The sequence below is a fragment of the Talaromyces amestolkiae genome, assembly GCF_001896365.1.
Source record: "Talaromyces amestolkiae strain CIB chromosome Unknown scaffold33.1, whole genome shotgun sequence".
Lineage (NCBI taxonomy): Eukaryota > Fungi > Ascomycota > Eurotiomycetes > Eurotiales > Trichocomaceae > Talaromyces > Talaromyces amestolkiae.
The window spans coordinates 1,013-24,008 of NW_024468069.1; the positions used below are offsets into that span (position 1 = coordinate 1,013).

The window sequence follows — 22,996 nt, forward strand, 5'->3', positions numbered from 1 at the left end:
GTCTTGAAGGAGATGGCGGGCTGGTTGCTGGCCATGTGAATGTGGTTGGATTATCAATTGATGCTGAGAATTGTCTAATAGATGGTAGATAAAGAATAGGCAGAAGATCTGCTGTATTCCTTGCGGTGTTCTGTAGCCTGAAATGATGGCAAGAAGTCTGTAGAGTAACCATCTCCAGTTGACGTAGATCGAGTCGTAGGCCACGATGATAGGCATCGGGTTCGAATATCATCGAGCGGAAGACGAGGCCAATGAATTTACTATCACAGAGAAAGGAGCCCTTGACTAAAAGAGTCCCAAGACGCAACGGCTGAGATAGTAGAATAGCAACGAATGCATCCATTACTCCATTCTGTAGCTCCTCCAACCATGACCAGCGATATGCAACAGTGGTCTTCATCACGAACGCGCGGATAAAATCGAGCTCGTTCTCTGAGACTGAGATTTTGAGAGGACCTACATTCGTAGTGGAATTATGAAAATACGATCCGACCAAAGAGACTGCTCTGACGTAGGTAGCCAACTGCGGCCGACGCAACAGGCTGCGCAATACCGACGTGATGAGATGAGGCTGCGGTTCTCGCTGTCTTCGATCTGGATCCCATTTAAGCTGGATACTCGCATATAAAAATGGTTCAGCAAGCGTGCGCAAGCTGCTATGGACAAGGCAAAGATTGACGAAATCGGCTCGGGACAGGTATGAAAAAACAAGATGGCACACTTCTACGGGGCACCCAAGCAAAGAGTGAGCCTATAGAGAGGTTAGTGGACACCAAGCAATTTCCACGGCGGGAATTCTCACAGGTTGATGTTCCATGGCGAGTAAACTGTTCAGGAGGAAAGCCGATCAAACGATTTTTGTGTGGTTAAGATTTGGTGAGAATGAAACGCCGATACAAAGTGGCCTAAGTCTTCCATGTTAGTCAGAGATCTAGGCMCCTTGCCAAGCCAAACCAAGTCACGCTATGTACTACTAGTTAATTGGGAATTGCACGGTATTCCCCGGAAGAAAATAGCACCGAAGACGAGTGAGTACGGCGCCAGCGACGGGGGAAGTGATATCGAAAAGTCTTGGCGCGACCAGATGACATGAGTATAGTCACATGTTGGAACTCATCAAGTCATACATGATGAAGGGGGTACAGATGAAAGATGGACCGGGATTGGTGGTGGTGGTGGTGGTGGTGGTGGTTAATATCGTAGATTTGGGTCCAATCAATCAAAATTCAGTTACCATCATGAGACCCCACTAAGACTATCGACGAATAGAGTCATTCGTCTAAGTCTAACGTGATCGGGTTTAGGGTCAGGGTTTTGAGCTGAACTTTCGGAGAAAGCCTTTTCCGTGCCGCAAGAGCTTCCCGTTGGAGTCCAAAGCGAACTCTCCCGATAATTCGCAGACATTCATGTCAGAGGTCTATTAGGTTGACACGCGAGTCCCATACCAGGATTGGGAATGTCCTTTGAGGCGTGGACTCACATGCTCGACTTTAAGCGCCCGAAAGAACGAACTCTGAATTCCTAGACTGCCAAACTAAGGCTGCGTATTGTAGCTACGCAGAAACGCGTCCACCATCTGCCGCGTTGGAGTATACAGTGTACCGGGATCTTGCAAATCATGATCAGAACCGTCCAGTGACCAAACCTGTCAACGCCAGGTCTTGTCTAACGCATTGGAATCGTGGGCTTTTGCCAATCGCAGTCAAAATCGCAGTCAAGATGGAAAGGAAAAAGAAACATCAGTCGCAGAGACAGCGCCGATGACGCCACCCGTTACATCGCTTCGGGACTTGAAAATAGGAGCCTGCTTCTTGATATGTACGTACGTATTAGTACTCTGTACAGCACGCAAACATATTATGCACAATGATATGCAAGATCGTGTGTACGTCACCTGCAATAAGATACCCCGCAGGCACTTAGGCACTAATAAAGCTTGATGTTGCCGAATGGTCCGGCACATCGCGTTAAACGCATCACATTGAGTCGAGACCCGATGCTTATTTATGCTGCAATCCGCAGTGACTATGGAGGTTGGTCCTGATTCCGATCACGGCTATACAATAACCTATCGAACGAACACATGGCAGCACTAAACTGGTTGTTGGAATCACGATGTCAAATCGAAAGATCTGACTGGATCTAGGGCCTGTGCTAATGAGTAGACCGATGAAACGTTGACAATCCACTGGCTAAATCCCTCCACTAGATGACAGGCAGGGTACATCTACATGATCGAGCTTCGTCGATACATTTTTGCATTTAGTATAGGAATTTTTCATTCATCCTGATACCGAGCTTCCTACTACTTGTAATTTTAGTCTGTTGTATTTTTGTAAGAACCTTATCGACAATTTGCGATCGCGTTAATATAAAGGGTAGAGTATAATTAGCGCGGCAAGTCAAACGACAGCTGCTGACTCGTCATGGGTGAAAAAGAAAAGTGTTGACGGTAGCATGTGATTCATGTCACGCAGTGGTGTTGATTAGTGCCTGCAGCTACGCATTTGAAGCTAAACATCGAGCTATGTGTGCTTAAACCGGGCATCTTTCCTCTTCGGGGACGGCTAAATAAATTCCTGCAGATCAAGCTGAAAGCATTGCGCGTTGGTAAGAGGGGAAAATCTATTGAAGGCCTTAGATGGAAACAAGTATATAAGAGCCTGATATCCTCCTGTCAAAACTCGAAGTTCGCACCGGGGCATTGAATCAACCCCACAAACATCTACAAAATGGTTTCCATTTACCAGTTGTCAATCTTTCTGGTTTTTGCTGGACTTGCCAGCGCTGTACCTCATTCCAAGCTTCAAAAGCGTGATGCACTGCCTGACTACGCTATCACCTACGCGCCATTATCATACCTGTACAGTGGGGAAAAATGGTTCCCTTCCGATATCAAAACTCATCTTGAGAACGTTCAACCTGAAGTTAACTATGTGGCTAGCGGAGGTAGTGGCTCTGTTACACTCGACACGCTTAGTACATACGCTTCCGATGTTTACTTGACAGCATCGGACGGCCCCATCTTGAATCCTCTGAATAGCACTCCTGCCTGGGCCCTTTCAGACTACGGTATTCCCGACAGTACTGGGCTCAGCACAGCCCCAGGTACTATCATTGCCGTCGAAAAGAACAGCACGACTACAGATGTCTTTTACTTTTACTTCTATTCTTACAACTATGGTGGGACGTGAGTTTACTGCTTATCGCGTTCGATCCAGTATGTGTACACCGCAAATACTGATTTGTGCCTTCACAGTGTTTTAGGCGTCAATACTGACGACCATGTTGGTGATTGGGAGCACGTAATGGTACGTTGGAAATTGCTTTCGTTTTCTCGAATATCAGACCTAATCAGTCGTCAGATTCGCTTTGTAAATGGAGAACCTTACGCCATTTACTGCTCGGAGCACAGCGCTGGCTCTGCTTACTACTGGGACGTTGTCACTTTTGACGGCGACCGTCCCATCACATATGTCGCTTACGGTGGGCATGCCAACTATGTGACCGCCGGCTCACAGGAGTATACTATTGCTTTGGGCTTGATTACCGACCACACCGATGCTGGATATCTTTGGGACATGACTCTGAATTACCGTGGCTACTGGTACGATGTTGACACTGCGGAATTCAGTGTTGCATCAGGCGCCGGCATAGGTGCTTCCGAAGAGGCCGATGAGACGGCCACGTGGCTTAGCTGGGAAGGGCAATGGGGTGACGAGCAGTACCCGGACGACGTTCTTGATGACCTGGAAACTGGTCAATGGTGTATTTCTACGGAGTGCCATTACACCAGCGGACCTACCGGCCCCGTGGCTAAGAATTTGGAGCGAACGACTGTGTGTGAGAACGATGATAGCTGTACGATCTTCGACAACATCAATGATCTAACATCACAATCATAGACGGAAATTTACAAATATAAGGTAGTAGATACTAACATGGCTTAGTTAGAATATGGCAATCTAACTTACTCAGTCCTAACAGTGTTCACCAATATTCGTAAGAGGCACATGGGGAATTCCCTCTGCGCAGCCACTTGCCGCCATCTATTAATATGATCAAGAAGCTTAGTTGTCAAACTTGAAAGCACATATCACAGATAGTAACACGAACGTATCTATAATGCACTGCTTGAATGTATGTCATGGCCCTCTAGATCGAAGGCTTATGACTTCCTTTATGTTTATTTTCAATGTTAATATGCAATAAGCAAAGAAACGACTGATCAAGAAAGACGTATCCATTCAATAACAAGTTTTCTTGTTATATAACTCGTATTGTAATATTGAGAGCCTCTACAGTGGTCACACGTGACATTACTTCGAAAGGTTTCTCTTTTAAATTTCTTACTATCGATGTTCAACATTGTAACAAGGTAATACCGATTAGTGATGATCATAAGACCTCTATATACCTAAAAGGAAAAAAAAACATTTCAATCTATTCTAATACAGAATCCTTCTACTGTCCCCAAAGAATGTCACATATTGAGCTCCAAAAATCAGCTTATATCATCCATTCTCATAAAGCAATATTTACGCTTCATTAACGTCTCCACGAATACTTGGAGACACAAGAGTAGACCTCGACGCAATTTTGGCTGCCAATGACAGCAAAGGCGTGTTGCTCAAAATCTCAAAGACGGATACATCGCTCTTGACTTCCTTGAAGATCCAGGCACGTACCTCAACAGCCACGAGACTGTCAACTCCATAAGAGTTTGCTGGACGAGAAGAGTCCAGGTCCTCCACCTCTATCATCATAGCCTTGGCAAGCTTGCGCACGAGGGCAGTGCATACAGCCTCTGTAGCCTCAGCCATAGTCTTGGCCTCACCAAGCAATGTTTGAAGCTGTTCATCGTCTGAGCTACCGCCTTTGGCCACGCCGAGTTCTTGCGTATCGTATATGCGCAGTGGACCGAAACGGGGCTCACTGAACCAGAATGGATCATCGTGGCCGTTTTGCTTGAGTAGACCACCGGTTGCAAGTCCAACAACAACCTGGGCTGGAAGTTGACCGGCAATGGCAGCTTGGATAGTTGTCAAGACCTCCTGTTCGTGGATACCAATCATCGCACCTGTTTTAAGGTATGACAGAATCTCTCCTCTCTGAGCTGTAATACCAATACCGAGAACAACACCGAGATTGATACTTGTCGCACTTTGTCCGTGGGCGCGGCGGTGATTGGCGATAGCATCTTGGAACGTGTTACCAGCATTGTAATTTCCTTGACCTCGGGAACCAACGATGCCTCCTGTTGATGATAGACAAACAAAAAAGTCCATGTCCTTGGGCAACATGTCGTGGAGGTTTCTGGTAGCTTGAACCTTGGGGCGAACAGCGGCGTGGAAGTCATCGACCGACATGTTCTCGAATAGAACGTCCTAGACGAAAGTGTCAGTAAGTAGTTCTATAGCATTAAATAAGGTAGTAGATATTTACCTGAAGCTGCATAGCACAGGTTATGACACCCTTGATCGGCGGGAACTCCTTGTCTATAGCAGTGAGAACCTTTTGCAATTCGGAGACCTTACTGATGTCGCAGGCAAATGCCATGGTCTTTGCACCCATTTTGTGGAGTTCTGCTAGAAGCTTTTGAGCTTCTGGTTTTGTTGCTCCAGAACGAGAGGTGAAGACGATATGTCGAGCACCCTGTTGCACCATCCAGTAGGCTATCGCGCGACCGAGACCACCCAGCCCACCAGGAATCATGTACGTGGCATTCTCGGGGAATGAATAAGGCTTTATGGTTTGAGGAACAATCTATAGCAATGTTAGCATGATTTGTTTGATTTTATTAGGTCACACGAGATGAGCTTTCATTACATACCGGTACTAGATCATCAGGCTGGGCGCTCAGCACCATCTTACCAATATGCTTTCCTGTCTGCATGATACGGAAGGCTTCCTCGATTTGAGAGAAGTTCATGACTTTCAGCGGCTGAACGGGGCGAATGATGCCATCAGCTAGGCATTTCATCACATCTGCAATAATGCGTCCAAACAGGGGAATATTGTCGCGATATACAGACAACATATTGACACCAGCAAATATGATGTTGTTCATGAATGGGCTCATGTCAATACCAGTATTTCCAACTAGGGTATTGTCAGCAGCCAGACTATCGTATATAAAACTCTTTCATGTACTTACCAATATCCTTCTTTCCAAGCTCGATAAAGCGTCCGAATGGTGCCACACAGAGCCATGTCTGACGCAATGCCTCTCCTGCCAACGAGTTGAGTACTACATCAACACCTCGTCCACCGGTCATGCGCTTAACACCGGTAGCAAAGCTATGGTCTCGACTATTGAAAATATGGTCCTTGGAAATGCCATATGTATCAATCAAGAACTGTTTCTTCGCTTCAGATGAAACGGTCACGAAAATCTTTGCCCCTATATGTTGAGAAAGAATGATAGCAGCTTGACCCAGACCACCTGCAGCTGCGTGAATGAGGATTGTCTCACCACGCTGTAGACGGGCGACATCGAATAACGAATAGTAAACGGTACTGTAGATGCAAGGAATAGATGCCGCGACCTCAAAGGACATGGAATCTGGCATTTTCTGGAACATCTCCTCCGGGTTACGCAGGAACGTGCGATAGCAACCCAAACGGAAGGTAATAACACGATCGCCGGGCTTATATTTGGTGACATCCGCGCCAACACGGGTGACAATACCACTGCACTCAACACCGAGATCAGTATCAGCGATCTGACCCATTGCGATCATGACATCGTGGAAGTTCATGCCGACAGCCTTGACTTCTATTTCCAGTTCTTTGGCACCTAAAGGCTTTGAATATTCATTGTCATCAACAAATTGGAACGTATCTAGCATGCCGGGAGTCTTGACAGCTAAAGCAAGTGCACGACCAGGCTGGTTGAAAGGGAGCGTGACAGCTGGTGGCTCCATCTTGCTTGTCTCGAACATCGCGTTCAAGGTCTTGTCGGGCACTAATCGTAGTGAGTGTAGCTTTTCTTGCCGCAGTGCATACTCCCATTCCAGATCGTTCTTGGTCATAGATCGAAGAACTTGACTAATCGCTGTTATATGAGTCTTGGAGTCTAGCTGACTGTTTGGATCCAAGTCTAGGGTGGTAAGTTGCATAGATGGAATTTCACTTCGAATAGTACGACCTAGTCCCGCAATAAGGTTGCCTTCTGGACACTCACTATCCATAGCAGCTCCGTTGGTAATCCACAAAGTTCGTTCAGAGGTGAGTAATATGTGTTTGACCGCCGCGAAATCTTTCTCACCGGTTGTGTGAAGCAATGGCTCATTTGCTTCAATTAACGAAATACAAGTCTGACCTGCTAAATCCACGTTAGAAACATTGGATATGGAGACTTGTTGAGTGTTAGCCCCAGCCACCGAGAGATCTGCTGATAGTGTGGCGGCCAATTTATGGGCAGGTGTTCCATCACTTTCCGGTACGACAATAGTAAAGTTACTGGGAAGTGTAGCCTCGGGGATAGGATCGGCTGTTGAAAGCATCAAGGAGATAGAGTAAGCGTCGGTACTGTGGTCCCTGAAGCACATATCGAGACCACTGAATCCCTGTTCGCGGAGATTCTTATCCCACAGTTTCTCGGACAGTCTAGGACCCCATTTCCGGCCATCCTGCTCACCTGTAGAATTATTAAGTTAGCCAAGTTGTAAAATCAACAAAAACATATTGCGTACCACTCCACCATCCCGAAAGTGTTCCAAAGACCATGGGGACCCTAGCAAGGGTTGTGGTTAATTCTCCAAGAAGCAAGACACCACCGCTGCATCAGTTTCGTTAGTTATCATACTAAGCTTGGGTTACCGAAAACACGATCAAAAGGCACATACGGTTTCAGCATTTCTTTGCAGTGAGCAAGACATGCGCTGATCGATGAAGTCGCGTGCAAAACGTTATTTGCAACGATCAAGTCATAAGCGTGAGAGGGCAAGCCTTGTTCTATAGGATCCTTTACAATGTCAAGAACCTTGTACTCTAGAAATGGCGACCATTCTTGGAAGTCGGCAGCAGCGGCACCGAAGAAACCGCTACTAATGTCCGTGAAAGTGTAAGATTCAAGCCAATTAGCAGCATCCTCGCGTTGGCCAAGTGCTGATAAAATCACGGACGTGGTGCCTCCGGTTCCCGCTCCGACCTCAAGAATCCTGAGAGGCTTCTTGTGAGAGAGGAGTTGAACAAATTTGGCAATGATGGGATTCCACTTATCCGTCCCTAGAGCATTTCGGTAGTATTGGGTCAAAAGAGAATCCTGCATTAGGACCTGAAGAGGCTCTATTTCCCCACGAAGAATTTTGTCAAATTGTGAGCCCTGATGACAGAGAACCTTGCCATCAATTGTAGCCTCCGATACCCTTGACAGAAGATCTTCTTCAAAGGATGGAGTAGTATTCAGCCAGTCAATGTCATCCTTCTCTTGACAATCCAACTTTCCTTGCTCTCCAAGTTCATATCGGTGCTGCATGTACTCATAGAACAATTGGTGATGAGGAGAAAAAGCTTTTGCGTCAGACGGAGAAAATTGCTTTAGTATCCTCTTGCAGAAGATGAAAGATGCGAGCTCCAAATCGCGAATGACGTTCAAATCTGCATCTGCCACTTTTTCACCATACGGTGCGAAAAACTTTCTAGCTTTTTCCAAATGAAAGTGCTCGAGATCAAGATCCCACTTAGGGTGGGAACCAAGCTTTCTCAAGAACGTAGAGCTTCCAGCTGCATCTGTGTTCATACCATCGGCCATGTTCTCTAGGGTGACAATTCTGCAGCCATCGATCACGACCATGGGCTCCTTCCATTCACGGTCCGATGCCACGATGGTACCGATTGATTCGTTGAAGCCGTATGGCTTAGACTTGGAGTAGCCGTAGAATCGAGTTCCAGGTGTAGAGCTGATTTTACTGGAGATATACAAGCTTTCGATGAATCGAGGGATCTTGGCTTTTTGAAGCTGAACACCAGCTGGCGTAGACGCAGGAATAACCATCTGAATAAATGCGTCTAAAGCAGCTGGGTGAACAATGTGTGGATATTCGAAAGCTTCCGGCATATACTTCTTGGTATCTGGGATTTCGAGCTCGCAGTGAGCTTCGTAGTCTCCAGAGCTAATATGGACCAGGCCTGTAAAGGTAGGACCCCATTGTAGACCAAGCTCGGCCAGCTGTGGAGGAATTCTGAGTCAGTATTCATGTATAGATCAGAGACAAAAAACGAGTAGACAGGAGAGTGAAGAACTTACTGAAGCATAAACTTGACGAGGATCATCAGGATTGAACCCAGCTGTGGATAGTCGAATATACTCATCATGGTGCCGTTTAGCAGCAGCAGCCTCCTCATCTGCAAACGTTGGGTTTTGTTCCGTCTCGTACTTGACGGCTACCAAACCAGCACAGTGTTGAGTCCATACTCCCTGGCGAGTTCGGCATGAGATTGTAAACTCATGCCAAAATGAATCCGACAGACGGCTACCAGCTCTCCATGGTCTAAATTGGAGCTTCGTTTCGGTAGGAAGTTCGGGATGAAGGACCATAGCTTTGCCGACCGAAACATCTCGTACCTGGAATCCAGCAATTTCTTTCGTAGGGTCCGCAATCTGACGAGCTCCTTCAATCGCCATAACAATCATACCAGCCAGAGGATATAATATCGTTCCTTGGACTTTGTGGTGCTCGATCCACGGTGCTTCGGAAACACGCAGGTAATTAGTCCAGAAAGGTTCAACGTCTGTTGAATGCTCGTTCAATACACCAACAAGGTCGTATCGGGGTAGTTTGCGGTGTCTAAATGCTGCGGAGACAGCTGATTCGTACCAGTAACGCGTAGAATGATTCCATGCAAATGGCGGCAGATTTGTCAACAAGCGAGGATTCTGATTATCATTCTGACTTCCGTTGATACGGGATACATCAACAGGATAACCCCGCTGAAATAATTTACCAAGAGAATCAAGACAACACCGAACAGCATCTTTACCCCTCGAGAGAATAGACACGTAGGGTACTTCATATCTTTTCTTTCCTTGGCCGGCATCCAGGATCTGTTTCAGTGGCCCTTGTAGAGCGGAGTGCGGTCCTACCTCCACGAATTGGTTCACGTACTGAGCGTTACCCGCCGTGCGTCTCTTGCTCGGGCTGAATTCTAACCCTGCCTTAACAGCATGATTGAATTTGACGGGATTCACCATATTCGAAACCCAGTACTGCGGGGTTGCGAGTGTCGCGTCATCAACGATTCCTCCCGTGACAGACGAGAACATGGTGACATTTGACTTCTCTGCTGACCTCGATGGCTTCAAACCGCTAAGCGATTGTGTATATGCATCAGCCAAGGCTTGCATATGTGGAGAGTGATATGCTGTATTGACAGCTAGTTTACGATTAAAGACATTGTCAGCATCAAGAAGAGTCTTGATCTCGGCAATTGCGGATAGATCTCCAGACAAAGTAACGCTGGATGGACTGTTGATACATGCCACGACAACATGACCATGATCTGGAGAGACTTGGTCGAGATAAGACTGGACATCGTTTTCTCCGAGGCCTACCGCTAGCATTGCACCTTTCGTCTTCAAGCTGCCAGAGAGATGACCTCGGTGATACGCTATAGTCCATGCATCCTCGCGGGAAATTGCCCCTTTGGCGTAAGCTGCCTGTGAGTATAGAATATTACATCAGATTTGTTCATGATCATATAAAAATGGATGGAGCCATCTTACGGCAATTTCTCCGCTTGAGTGGCCGATCACAACGGACGGTTTGATGTTCCATTCGGCCAAAAGATCAACCAGGGCCACCTGTAGGGCTGTACAAGCCGGCTGGCTGATTGCAGACTCGTTGATGCGAGACTCTTCTTCACTCAAGAGCAACTCATCTATTAAATCAATTAGTCCGGGATGTACAAGTGGCTTGTCCGTCTTGATGGACATGAAGATCTAATTGAAAAGAGGGATAGAGAGAGGCAGAAATTACCAAGAAGGTACCAAGAACTACCAAAGGCCTTGAAAGCGTTAGATGCAGTCTCAAGGCGCTCTTTAAACAATGGGTACGCGAGCAATTCTCGACCCATGGCAAACCACTGTGCACCTTGCCCAGTGAAAATGAAACACAAATTTGGAACCTGCGATGATCGCACCGGCTTCGGTATGTGCTTGCTGAGGCTTGTAGATAGCTCTGTAGCCGATGACGCCACAGTATATGTCTTCCAAGGCATTCTGCTACGATGCTCAGAAAAGGTAAAAGCAAGATCAGAGACGATATTGTCATCAGTGCTGGCCTGAATATAATCAATGATTTGTTTTGCTGTTCTGTCAGTGCCAACCTGGTCATGAGATGTCCAGACAAGGAGCTTTGGATGATCAAATGATTCAAGCGAAATTTCTTTCTGTGGATCAGATATTTCGGATCCGCTTAGAGGCGTCTGCTGAAAGTCGCTGTTTGTGCTGCTACTATCATCATTGCTTCCCTCGCTATTATCCGTGCTTCCTTCGGTGTCTATACTTGAGGGATAATCAACAGTCTTATGTACCCCATCCAGGGCACGAGACTCCAGATAATGGCGCGCATCATCAATAATGCAGTGAGCATTTGTACCTCCATAACCGAAGGAATTGACACTTGCGCGACGAAGCCCTTTGGTCGGCCACATCTCAAGTTTTGTAGGTACCTAGTAACAAGCAAGGTTTCGTTAGCGACAAGACAATTATTCCATTTAGATAAAAAAGACTGACCTTGAGACGCCATTTCTCCATTGGAATACGTGGGTTTGCTTTCTCGAACCAAAGATTGGGCGGGATTATGCCTTTTTCCAAAACGAATAGAGCTTTGATGAGTCCAGCCAAACCACTAGCTCCCTCCATATGACCGATATTTGTCTTCACAGATCCTATAAGTAGAGGCTTGTCTTTAGGGCGAGATGCACTGATAGTAGCGGCAATGGCCGACGCTTCTAGGGGATCACCAGCCGCAGTTCCTGAAATAAACCATGTCAGCATCTATCAGTTACTACATCTCATGACCCCTTTACCTGTTCCGTGAGCTTCAAAGTACTCGGTGGAATCAAAGTCCAAGCCTGCGCTGGCATATGTAGCTCTGATAAGTTCTTCCTGAGCCTTCGCCGATGGTAGGGTGATACCTTGAATTGTGTTAATTGGCTTGTCTTCTGGAGTCTGACAAGGTTACGATGCGTACCTGGAGTCTTGCCGTCCTGGTTCACTGCAGTACCCCTAATTACACCTCTAATAGTGTTGCCATCCCGGATGGCATCGGCAAGAGACTTGATGACGATGACAGCGGCACCCTCACCACGTGAATAACCGTTGGCTTTATGATCAAATGACTGAGACTTGCTGTCTGGGCTCAAGAAGTTTAAGGAAGTCATTGCAGTTTGCATCTCCGGCATCAGAATCAAATTCGTTCCACCCACTAGAGCCTATTTGAATGCGTTTTCTTTTCAGTGGAAGGATACCCCTGAGGGATACGTATGACTTACAGTGTTTGTCTCTCCTGTTCTGATACTTTGGCATGCAAGATGTAAAGCTACCAGCGATGAAGAACATGCTGTGTCCAAACTCAAGCTAGGACCCTTGAGGTCAAAAAACCATGAAATGCGATTGGATATCATGGCAGATCCGTTTCCTGTTCCCTCGTAACGTCTATAGACACCAATCAGTTATTGTGCATCATCATCATATCAGAACGGCTGCCTACGGAATATCTTCAGCATCGTGACCTCGAAGAGTTGCATAATCTCTGGTGAACGATGCCATATAACAGGCCATAGATGACCCTAATACATCTTCCATGCGCATTCCAGCTATTGAGGATTAACACAGAGTTTTAAAAAATGAAATGTGTGAGCTACAACATACCATTTTCGAGACTCTCGTACGCAACCTCAAGCGCGAGCCTCTGTTGAGGGTCCATGGCATTGGCCTCTTTTGCAGTGATCGAGAAGAATGGGGCATCAAAAAGCCCGACATCCTCTGTAAGATAGTGACCCCCCCTCACGTTCATTGTTCCCTGACGCTCAGCGTAGGGATGATAGAACGCATCGATGTTAAATCGATCTTTGGGCACTTCGGTAAGAGCGTGTCTTGAATTGTAGATCATATTCCAGAACTTCTCAGGGTTCGTTGCCTCACCCGGGAATCTGCCTCCTATACCAACTACTGCAATCGGCATGGAGGCATCATCCGCGAGTTTCGAAAGAATACTTTCATAATCAGCCATGGTATTCAAGTTGAGTGAATTTAGAGCCCAAGTAAAGTGTGAATAAATGTTCTTGGCTTGCAATTTCCTATATCTAGTAGGGGGGTCTGAAGTCTTATAGAGAAAATACAATTGGTAGTATTCGGAGGCTGTTCGAGAATATCTTATACCAATTAACTAGTTTTATATAGGGTAGGGTATATGCTCTCAGGCATAGCTCTCCCTGCCTGTTTCAGAATTACCTCAATTTGTCATTACAAACGCTGTCAGCGCCGTTGAAGATGATATACGAGGAAGCTCAGCACCCAGTACCAGGCTAATACAGATGGTCTATGAATTCTCCGCTTTTTGTCCCCTAAGAGGAATTTCGAATTTACGCACATATGAGACTCTTTTTGGGTGTTAGTTGAGCATTACCTGACCGCTCTAAAAATCGTAAGTTCAGTAAGACGAGTGACCTCGTAATTCAGTGATAGGTCGTTATACGCCGTACGAACCCCAACAGATCGGCTGAGAGAAGCTGACATTATTCTTAATTCGGCAATTGATGATACACCAGTCGGATGTTGGTTGGCGCTTAACATGAAAAAAAAAACTCGAACATCCGAACGTCGCGTCGGCCTCGCGCACTCCGCTCCCCCGCGAGTCCCCGTTGTAGTGTCTCCGATATGTCAATTGGCTGGTCGCCCCATACACACTGCACAGTCAGCTTTAATTTACTTTCAGATAAAGTTTTTCTAGTCTTCTATATTGCAGGTATTATACGTAATGCTGGTAGCACCATTATACAGCGCGGACCCTCGCTTTAAAAACCCCAACGGTCCACTGACATGAGGTGTTTCCTACTATAGTATCATGCGGTCGCCTCGTGGCTTGGGCTGATACTTAGTGCAGGATGTAGCTGTAACTTTATTATTTTGTTATCGAATGACTAGGCTATAACACGGGTTTTTAGGTAAGATCGGTGTTTGTGAGTGGCGCTTTGATAAATTCCCAACGTACCGAAGATTCGACAGCGTTTACTAAGTAGAAGACCTCCGATGCTCCCTTACCATTGTTCGGTGTAGTTCTTACTATTATCTATCTTTAATAAGCAAAATATGATGTTAGCTTCTATTCTTGATTTCTAGTTACAAAAAATAGTACGCTCCACAGCCCATTGGATGGCTTCCGCTACCTTGCCTACAGTTCCTGCATCTCTAGGCAATTGATGCCCTCCATCATGAGTGACAATCTGTGCAAGCTTTGGATCGCAGATTCCAGCCAAATCTCTTCCTTGGTTCGCCATACTGTCATTGAGCCCAATGATGTGAACAGTTGGAATGTGAATTCTTTGTCCGTGTGTAGATGGGTGAAAGCGCAGAAGAACATCAATGCTCTGTGGTTCCTGCGATGCCCCAGCGATGCGAGGTCTTCTGGATTCAAACTCCTCAATCACTCCTACTGATCGACAATCCTTGAGCCAGTCGATGTCATTGTCTTTCAGATCCTCACCATCAGAGTCTTGGTGAACTGCTGTCAGGTCATCACCAATGAGAGTTAGATGTAATTGTCCAGCTGATAAGTCGAACGGCATCGTTGCGGAAAAGAAAATGGCGAACTTGAATGGCTCGGACTCAGGGTTTCTTTCTGCCTCAGCTGCAATCATCGTCGATGCCACTGCTGCTCCCTGGGAGAATCCTATCACTCCGTCGAACGGTCCCTCCTCTTGGACGACGCTCAAGACCATTTCATAGGCGGCTTGTACATCCTCTGGAATAGGTTCTCCATGATAACAGAGATAAGGTCCAGGGAAGATTTCACTGATACCTAGAGTAATGCATTTTTCAGAATCAGTTTCGGATTTCCTTAATGTTAGCGCACTATACCTGCAGGTGGAGGAGCATCCATCTCCCCGTCTAGAAATTCAAACTCCCAATGCCCTGGCAAGCGGCTTCGTAGTGGCTCCAACTGTGCCTCAAGAATCTGCGAATTTGTTCCATGGCCGTGGAGACAAAGGAGTCGCATGGCGGGCAGCAAGAAAATAAAATTATGATAGTAGACAATAAATCAAAAGTTGTAAAACAGAAATTCCCCAGGCGTTGAGAGCTTACCATATGATAGCTCTCTGAACGAACGGCTCTTGCATTCCGATCGTGCGTCGCCCCCACAGTTTGTTGTGGCAGTAGTACGTAATTTACACTCTTAGATTGGATTTACTATTCCTTGCTGATGTCTTAAATATGATTGATATAGTTACAAGCTAGAATTTCCCACAAGTTGGTTGTATGGTTTCCACTTGTGGTCAATTTCCGGGCCTGTTCTGAGTAAATGTATCTCGTGCACACAGTAATCCGTCATACGATTTCTTACACATGGCTCTCGGTCCGCTTCTGGCCCCAAGGAATTCATGTATCGTTCATGATTCAGACTTGGTAATTAGGCTTTCGGCTAGCGCGACGTGCAGCTAGTAAGATCATACGACTGTTCCTTTAAATTGGCGCGCAAGTTGGCGGGCTCATGTAATAAATGCATCCTTTCAATGACCTGAATAAGAAAATACTCAAAAAGGGCTGAATGTAAGGAGACCGAGCATCAATACCGTGATCAAAACTCTGTCTGCACCATAATTGATCATGGAGTCCATCTCAGTGTACATCTTCGTTTCATTTGCAGTATTTATCTGGGTGACGGCTGTTGCTATCTACAGATTGACCTTCCATCCGCTCGCGAAAATCCCTGGACCCAAATTAGCTGCCATTACTCAACTCTACCAGACTTACTATTCATATCATAAGAATGAAAGTCGATACTATCAAAAAGTCGAGCAGCTTCACAAAAAATACGGTAAGAGCCTAATCCTTTTGCCATCGGCACGATGATGTTGTTTTTTACCTTCTCCGTAAGCTACAATCTCAGAGACTGACAGGAGTATAGGCCCCGTTGTCCGAATTAACCCAGATGAAGTCTCACTAAGTGACCCTGAGAATTACAGCAAGATCTACCATATGGGTAGCAAATACTGGAAGTCACCCAACTATTACCGTGTATTTGGAGCTCCCGCAGCATTTTTCACTACAGTTCCCAATAAGTTGCATGCTACTCGGCGAGCAGAATTAAACCCGTTCTTTTCCCGACGAGCAGTACTAGCCCTAGAGCCTGTGGTCCAGGAAAAGGCACGCACACTATTAGCTCGGCTAAAAGATGATCTTGATGCGAAAGGCGTCGTTGAGCTTCATGATCTATTCTCTGCTTTAAGCGTTGATGTTGCGAGTGACTACTCGTTTCATGATTCTTACAATCTTCTCAATGTAGAGACTTATGGAAGAGACTTTGCGAACATGATCCGTGGAGTTTTGAAGATGTTTTGGTTTTTCATGCAATCCTCTACTCTTCACACCATAGCGATTAGTCTGCCGACTTGGGTTTCTGGCATGGAACCGAGATTTCGAAGGTACAACACAATGGTAGAGGTATAATCCAGCCGAAAAATGCAATCATTCATTGATACGAGTTTGACTTATTCTTATTTAGAGTACACGTAACAAAGTGAGACAAGTCAAGACGCAACTTGAGTTGGGGCAGGATAAACCACTCCGAAGAACGATTTTCCATGAGCTCTTGACCTCGGAAGCTGTTCAGGCTGGAGCCACTCCTCCTAGTGTCGATGACATGACAGATATAGCCTTGACTATCATGGTAGCAGCAGCCGCAGCAACGGGTAATGCCCTCTCAATAACAACGTTTCATGTTCTCAACAACAGAGATATCTATCTTCGGCTGCGTGAGGAGTTGTTGGCTGCATATCCTGACGAGACGACATCCATGGGTTGGGCCGACCTGGAGAAATTGCCATACCTTGTAAGCCGAGACCACCGAATTTTGAAAGAATGGCGGCTGAAAGCTAATACTTTTCTATTTAGACCGCAGTCATCAAAGAGGGTTTACGGTTGTCATATGGAGTGATTGGAAGACTCCCTCGTGTAGTTCCCGACAGTGGAGCAGAGTTCAATGGCCACTTCCTTCCAGCAGGCGTTAGTACTCATTCCATGATAGGTATAAACGACGTGCGTTACTGATCATCATACAGAGTATCGTGGGCATGTCCACTTGGATGATGCATCGTTCTCCAACGATATTTCCTGATCCCGACAAATTTGACCCGGAGCGCTGGGTGAACCCAAGCGAATCCGCCAAACTGGGCCGATATTTGGTCTCCTTCGGCAAAGACAGCCGCCAGTGCATTGGCATGCCGTAAGTCTCAATAATAATCAGTGCTAGTTAAAGATTGCTAACATATTAAAGACTGGCATACTGCGAAATTTACGTTGTTATAGCCGTCCTGTTTCGCAACTTGGGTGACCTAGAAGTTTACCAAACACAACCGAAAGACCTTGTTTTTGACGATTATTTCTCTGGTTATCACCCAGACAATGCAAACCCACTACGTGTGCGCTGCTCTAGGAAGACTGCTCAGGAAGTTTAAATGCTATGACTATTGCAATGGAATTTGGGCGTGCCTTCTAGACATGTAGCTGTGATGATGGTGTCTTAGCGTGTCTGTTAAAACTGAGTATCTAGAAGACCAAAATATAAAACGCAAATTGAATTACATACACGAAACTAACTCCGTATTTGGCGTGATTCTCAATGGCTCAAAATGTGGTTAGATACATTGAACACCAGAATTGTGTATTTATCATGATCTAGTCCCAAGCCCAAAATATGATCTATTCAGTAGGAAACAGGGTCTCGCCAATACAAACGCCTTGTGATCGATAGGACTTTTTGCGCATATTGAGGTAATGCGCAAATGCCTCTAGAAAAAATGAATTTAAACTTTTCCATGATTGATGGCACCAAACTAACGCCGACAACGATACAACACGCCGTCCCAAAGTGGTTCTATACATTAGTTAGTGCAAATTGGAAAAGTCAGCAAGCCCCAGAAATGACTTGTTGACTCGATTTACCCTCGAGTGTCAAGATGTGTACGTCTTGTTAGAAGGCGGCCGCTAGCTGATGATTGCTGCGTCTCGAGTCATGCATCAGCCTTTTGCGAGTCCGCTCTCGCTAGCATACGTAAATAGTCATTCGGATCAAGGCCGATAATTGACCCTTTTCTACTCCATACGGAGTATGGGGTCAGAATTAGGCTACATGAAAATGACAGCTAGTAGGTCCAGTGGCGCGGTTGACAGCGGGCCGCCTGGTCCGTCTGACGTGGCCAGTGTGAAGGATCAAAATGGCCCCAGCCCTAAGGCCCACCCTTTGCGTACTTCCATTCTGGGCAATACGACAGGCTCTTTTGAGTCCTTCCCTCCCATTCAAGCCTAGTCTCGGTCACAGAGCCGAGCGGCGAATCTAAACCGTATCCACTGGTGCGAACGCAATCATTGGCCCTTGGAGCTTTAAGGGGAACGCTGCGTCGATCGTGCGTGCCGACCTCCGACCAGGCACTAACCGTAGGCGGGCGAGCAAGCTCTTTAACCAATGCAGCATTTTGCATGCGAATACGAATAGTCAGGTGAACAAAATATGTGATGTAGGCGGTGACTGAATCCGTAGGTGAAACATCTGGGCAGAAATTTCGACATTAGCCTTAATCACGGTTGTCACTCCGAACAGGGAGCTCTCACGTCCCGGTTTTTTCCCGAGACAGTTGTTCGACGAGCGACACTTCTTACACATGGTCCCATCTTTCTAATGTGTTTTTAGTCTCTCAATTACTCTTCCCTACATTTACCGTCCGATACTGTTCGAACTACGGCAGAGAATGACATCTTCTTCAGAATCTCAATCGCCTGCCGGCCCAAACCGTGATTGGCGGTTTTGGGCAGTTTTTCCTGGTCTTTGTTTTTCCGTCCTACTCGTCGGCCTCGATACCTCTATCATAGCTACCGTACTCCCCACTATTGTCGCGGATTTGCAGTCAGGCGCCCTGTACATATGGGTGGTAAACGCATATTTTTTGACCATGGCGGCCGTCCAACCGCTCTATGGCCAGGCTTCAGATATTTTTGGCAGACGTATACCTTTAATAGTGTCAATTGCTATGTTTACGTTAGGTAGTGGGCTATGCGGAGGAGCCAGTAACACCGCTATGCTCATTGCTGGAAGGGCTGTCCAGGGCCTTGGTGGAGGAGGTCTATTTGTTATGGTCGACATTATCGTGGCGGATCTCGTTCCTCTCCGTGAGAGGCAGAAATACATGTCGATGATAATGGGAACTTTCGCGCTGGGCACATTCATTGGACCCATAATCGGAGGCGCGATTGCTTCGAAAATCTCTTGGCGATGGGTGTTTTACATTAATCTACCCATTGCTGGGGTGGCATTTGTGCTGGTTATACTCTTTCTACGCGTACACTATAGACGAGAGGGTACTCTTTGGTCGCGTCTAGCAAGAGTCGATTTATTGGGAAACATGCTTTTGATGGCCTCCGTGACGGCTGTTCTGATCGGCCTAACCTGGGGTGGCACATTATACAGTTGGAAGTCATGGCACGTCCTATTGCCACTTTTAATCGGTATCTTAGGCTTGGTGGCATTCTTGTTTCACCAGAAGTTTTTTGCAGCAGATCCCACGATGCCACTTCGCGTGTACAGCAACAATACATCGCTCTTGTCTTTTATCCTCACTTTCCTACACGGTATTGAGATGAGCTGGCTGAGCTTCTTTCTTCCTATATACTTTCAGGTTCTTCTCGGAGCTAGCCCTATCAGGTCTGGTGTTGACCTCCTCGCGATTGTCATTCCCTTGATGCCTGCCGGCATTGTTGGCGGATTTATCGTCGCACAGACTGGTCATTATAAACCTACCATGATTGCCGGCTACGCTCTCCTAGCTATTGGCGCAGGCTGCTTGACTCTGCTAGACGCGTCTTCATCCACCGCGAAATGGGTCATCTTTCAGATAATCGCGGGTGTTGGAGGCGGTCTCGCTTTGACCGCGACACTTCCAGCCGTTCAAGCTCCGTTGGCGGAAGCTGATGTTGCAGTAGCCACCGCCTCCTGGGGCTTTGTTCGAAGCTTTGGCTCGATATGGGGTGCAGCAATCCCTGCCGCCGTCTTTAATTCGAGAATTGACAATCTCCTGACTAGCATCAGTGACCCAGCTATCCGCGCAATTCTGAAAAGTGGAGGTGCCTACGAGCATGCTACCGCCGATTTCATTTCTACATTGAATGTTCAACCTGCGGTAAAGCAAGAGCTTATCGATATCTATACCAAAGGCCTCAAAGAGGTCTGGCAGGTTCTCATCGCCTTCGCTGTAATAGCTGTTCCCCTCGCTGTTGTCCTTAAGGAAGTGCCTCTACGTACCGAACTTGTTACTGAGTTCGGATTGAAGGGAGATGAAAAGGAAGAGATGAAGTTAGCACAGGTGAGTGGACGTGAGGCTGTGAATGAGAATGGTCTTCGTTCCATAAACTCTCAGTCATCACGCTGATTTGTCACGTATGACAAGATCCGACGAGTCTTTTTCATGTCAGTGTCAAGACTTTCCCATGGCTTATCTCCTCTCTTGAATGTATATATTCTTTCTACCTAGGTAAATAAATAATGTTCCAATGTTATCGAATGAATTTGAAGAAGCAGTAGCATGTATAATCAACGGCTACAGATAATACATAGACCATGGGATGGAAAGTCAACGTTTGAAGTCGAGCGGCCACTTGGATGGATGCAAAATCGTTGTAATGGTTTAGATTGACTGCTTTTCGATATCTCTGTCAGCGCGATACCATTTAACACGCTTGCGCTTCTCGCAACCCTTCATGCTATGACTCAATCCCTTCGCAAAGTTACAGAGAAGTACTTAAATCTTAAATTTTATTCTGTTGTTGCCTCATTTCGCTCCTGGGGTGTTATGACTCCAGGCACACCTCAGTAAAGGCTGATTGCAAGCGGTCTTGTCGGAATATTTGTGAGCGTGGTCCCACCATAGCTCGACGTGCCTCTTTGCGTACCGACAGTGCTGAGCAGGTGTGTGAAGACTCGAATGATGCCTGGGACTGGAACACGATCGCATAATTCTCGACTTTCATCTTTGCCCACAACTCATCGTAATTTAGTTAATACCGCTTCTGTCACTTCTAGATAGTCACTCCGGTCCAGGTCATTATCACGATCTTGGTCACGCTTTTTCTTTTCCCTACCTGGTACCATTGAGATGAAACTAAATATGTAGTTATACAAATCTCCTCACGTTGACTCGCTGTATCTCACTGTCAAACTTTTGATGTAGCCAAACCCGCTAGCCGCAGCCATGCAAGAGCACATTTCGAAGAAATTCTTCCAACTTTGTATGGTCCTTTTGCTTGGTAGGAGTATCATAATCATCGAGTTCAAGTACATCAATCCCCATGTGGATGTCGAATGAATACTCTCCATAGAATATTGGCATGACTTCAGTACGAATCTGCTTGGATGCTCATGAAATGACTGGCGGAACCAGTGTACAGTAATCGGAAAATCAGTCGCTTTGGCTCTGATTGACGACGGCGAATGGATAGGTCATGATAGGATTTTCAGGTGGTAAGTCCATGAGACGAAATGGCTTCTGGGCATTCTTCTTGCGTTACTTTGTCATGTAGAACACATCAGATATCCTAAATCACTCACCTCCACTTTGCGCCGTTTATGCGAAGTTGAATTGCTGGCCATGGCTGTTGTACGCTCTTGTAAGTTATCTATGAAGCTTGTTAGCGGTATTCGCGTCTCACAGAAGACACGAGGTCTTAGCGCCTGGAATGCTTCGCCAAGTGTTTGCGAGGCACGATGATATGAGAGAGGAGCGGCCTGTTACCACGATGGTATATGGAGCGAAGGAATTGTGAGAACGTGAGAGAGATGAAGTTGAAAAGAGGTAAAGAAAGTAAGAGAGATGATGAATATGAGGGAGGGAAGTGAGATATGAAGAGGTTGAGAGAGGGGGATTGATGAGATGAGAGAGAGAGGGAGAAGGAGGGGTATCGAGGTGTTGGAGAAAGGGAAGGAGCGGACGCCCGATTAGGACAGAGACGTCGTTTGTCGTTTGGTCTCATATGTGGAGTCATGTGACGCGTATACGGAGGCATTGGCGACTCCGATAAAGCCAGATTCAATATAAGCATTTTCTTCATGACTGGAATGGTGCATGTGGCTCTATACTGTACGGTCAAGCTTTGAGCTTGAACTTTGAGAACCTTGGAAATTTGCCACGTCTTAATGACAAGATGTCAGTAGTTCATCTCGTGGCTTACAAGTCACAAGCTACAAGGTACGGTCTTTTACATTCATTACCAACCACGGAGATAACAGTCGAATCTGGGTTTTCAGTTCCTTTTATGTATAAAATCCGGAAACGACCATCTATTGCTGGGGACTCTCTTTGATAGCGAACTTCGGGACTAAATCGGTTCTTCTCCCCTATGATGTGGAGTGATGAGATGTATTTCGACATCCGTAGCGATCGCATCAAGGCCTGGCTTCAATCGGCATGATTAAACACCTATTTATTGTCGTTAGTAACAGATAGCCCGTGCTTGCAACTCCACGAGATTCTCATTGAGTGTGCCCCGGTCCAACGACCTTGACCCAAACAAACATCCGGAGAATCAGTGCGCTTACCATGACTTGTCACAACTAAAAATATCGTGACTGTTAGAACGCAGTCAGAAAGCTGCTTAACATTTCTAGGTTACTGTGACAATGTCAAACATGTACGCCTCAATGGAGACTCATATGCATCAAACGCCTGTGACATCCCCTGAGGGTAGACCTCCGTCGCCGGTCCAAAGGCGGGTGTGTAAATA

General features: G+C 46.3%; 5 protein-coding genes across 5 annotated transcripts; 3 read left to right on the plus strand and 2 right to left on the minus strand.

Moving 5' to 3' along the window:
- Nucleotides 1-2,732: 2,732 nt before the first annotated feature.
- On the plus strand, nt 2,733-3,905 carry BHQ10_010314 (uncharacterized protein; the record flags this gene model as incomplete). Its single annotated transcript, XM_040872931.1, has 3 exons — nt 2,733-3,190; nt 3,260-3,311; nt 3,366-3,905. The coding sequence occupies 3 exons, from the start codon at nt 2,733-2,735 to the stop codon at nt 3,903-3,905; spliced, it is 1,050 nt and encodes a 349-aa protein (XP_040738816.1).
- A 633-nt stretch (nt 3,906-4,538) lies between these two features.
- BHQ10_010315 (uncharacterized protein) lies at nt 4,539-13,241 on the minus strand (the record flags this gene model as incomplete). Its single annotated transcript, XM_040872932.1, has 15 exons — nt 4,539-5,387; nt 5,446-5,766; nt 5,834-6,102; nt 6,158-7,642; nt 7,698-7,783; nt 7,851-9,175; nt 9,254-10,663; nt 10,730-10,884; nt 10,983-11,676; nt 11,741-11,982; nt 12,037-12,144; nt 12,201-12,441; nt 12,502-12,664; nt 12,720-12,825; nt 12,881-13,241. 15 exons carry the CDS (start codon nt 13,239-13,241, stop codon nt 4,539-4,541), a joined length of 7,815 nt encoding a protein of 2,604 aa, XP_040738817.1.
- A 1,105-nt stretch (nt 13,242-14,346) lies between these two features.
- Nucleotides 14,347-15,227, minus strand: BHQ10_010316 (uncharacterized protein; the record flags this gene model as incomplete). The annotated part of the gene is made up of 2 exons (XM_040872933.1): nt 14,347-15,029; nt 15,089-15,227. 2 exons carry the CDS (start codon nt 15,225-15,227, stop codon nt 14,347-14,349), a joined length of 822 nt encoding a protein of 273 aa, XP_040738818.1.
- Nucleotides 15,228-15,835: 608 nt separating this feature from the next.
- BHQ10_010317 (uncharacterized protein) lies at nt 15,836-17,685 on the plus strand (the record flags this gene model as incomplete). The annotated part of the gene is made up of 6 exons (XM_040872934.1): nt 15,836-16,046; nt 16,137-16,672; nt 16,734-17,060; nt 17,123-17,233; nt 17,290-17,453; nt 17,505-17,685. 6 exons carry the CDS (start codon nt 15,836-15,838, stop codon nt 17,683-17,685), a joined length of 1,530 nt encoding a protein of 509 aa, XP_040738819.1.
- Nucleotides 17,686-19,302: 1,617 nt separating this feature from the next.
- On the plus strand, nt 19,303-20,649 carry BHQ10_010318 (uncharacterized protein; the record flags this gene model as incomplete). The annotated part of the gene is made up of 1 exon (XM_040872935.1): nt 19,303-20,649. The coding sequence occupies one exon, from the start codon at nt 19,303-19,305 to the stop codon at nt 20,647-20,649; it is 1,347 nt and encodes a 448-aa protein (XP_040738820.1).
- Between the last annotated feature and the right edge of the window lie 2,347 nt (nt 20,650-22,996).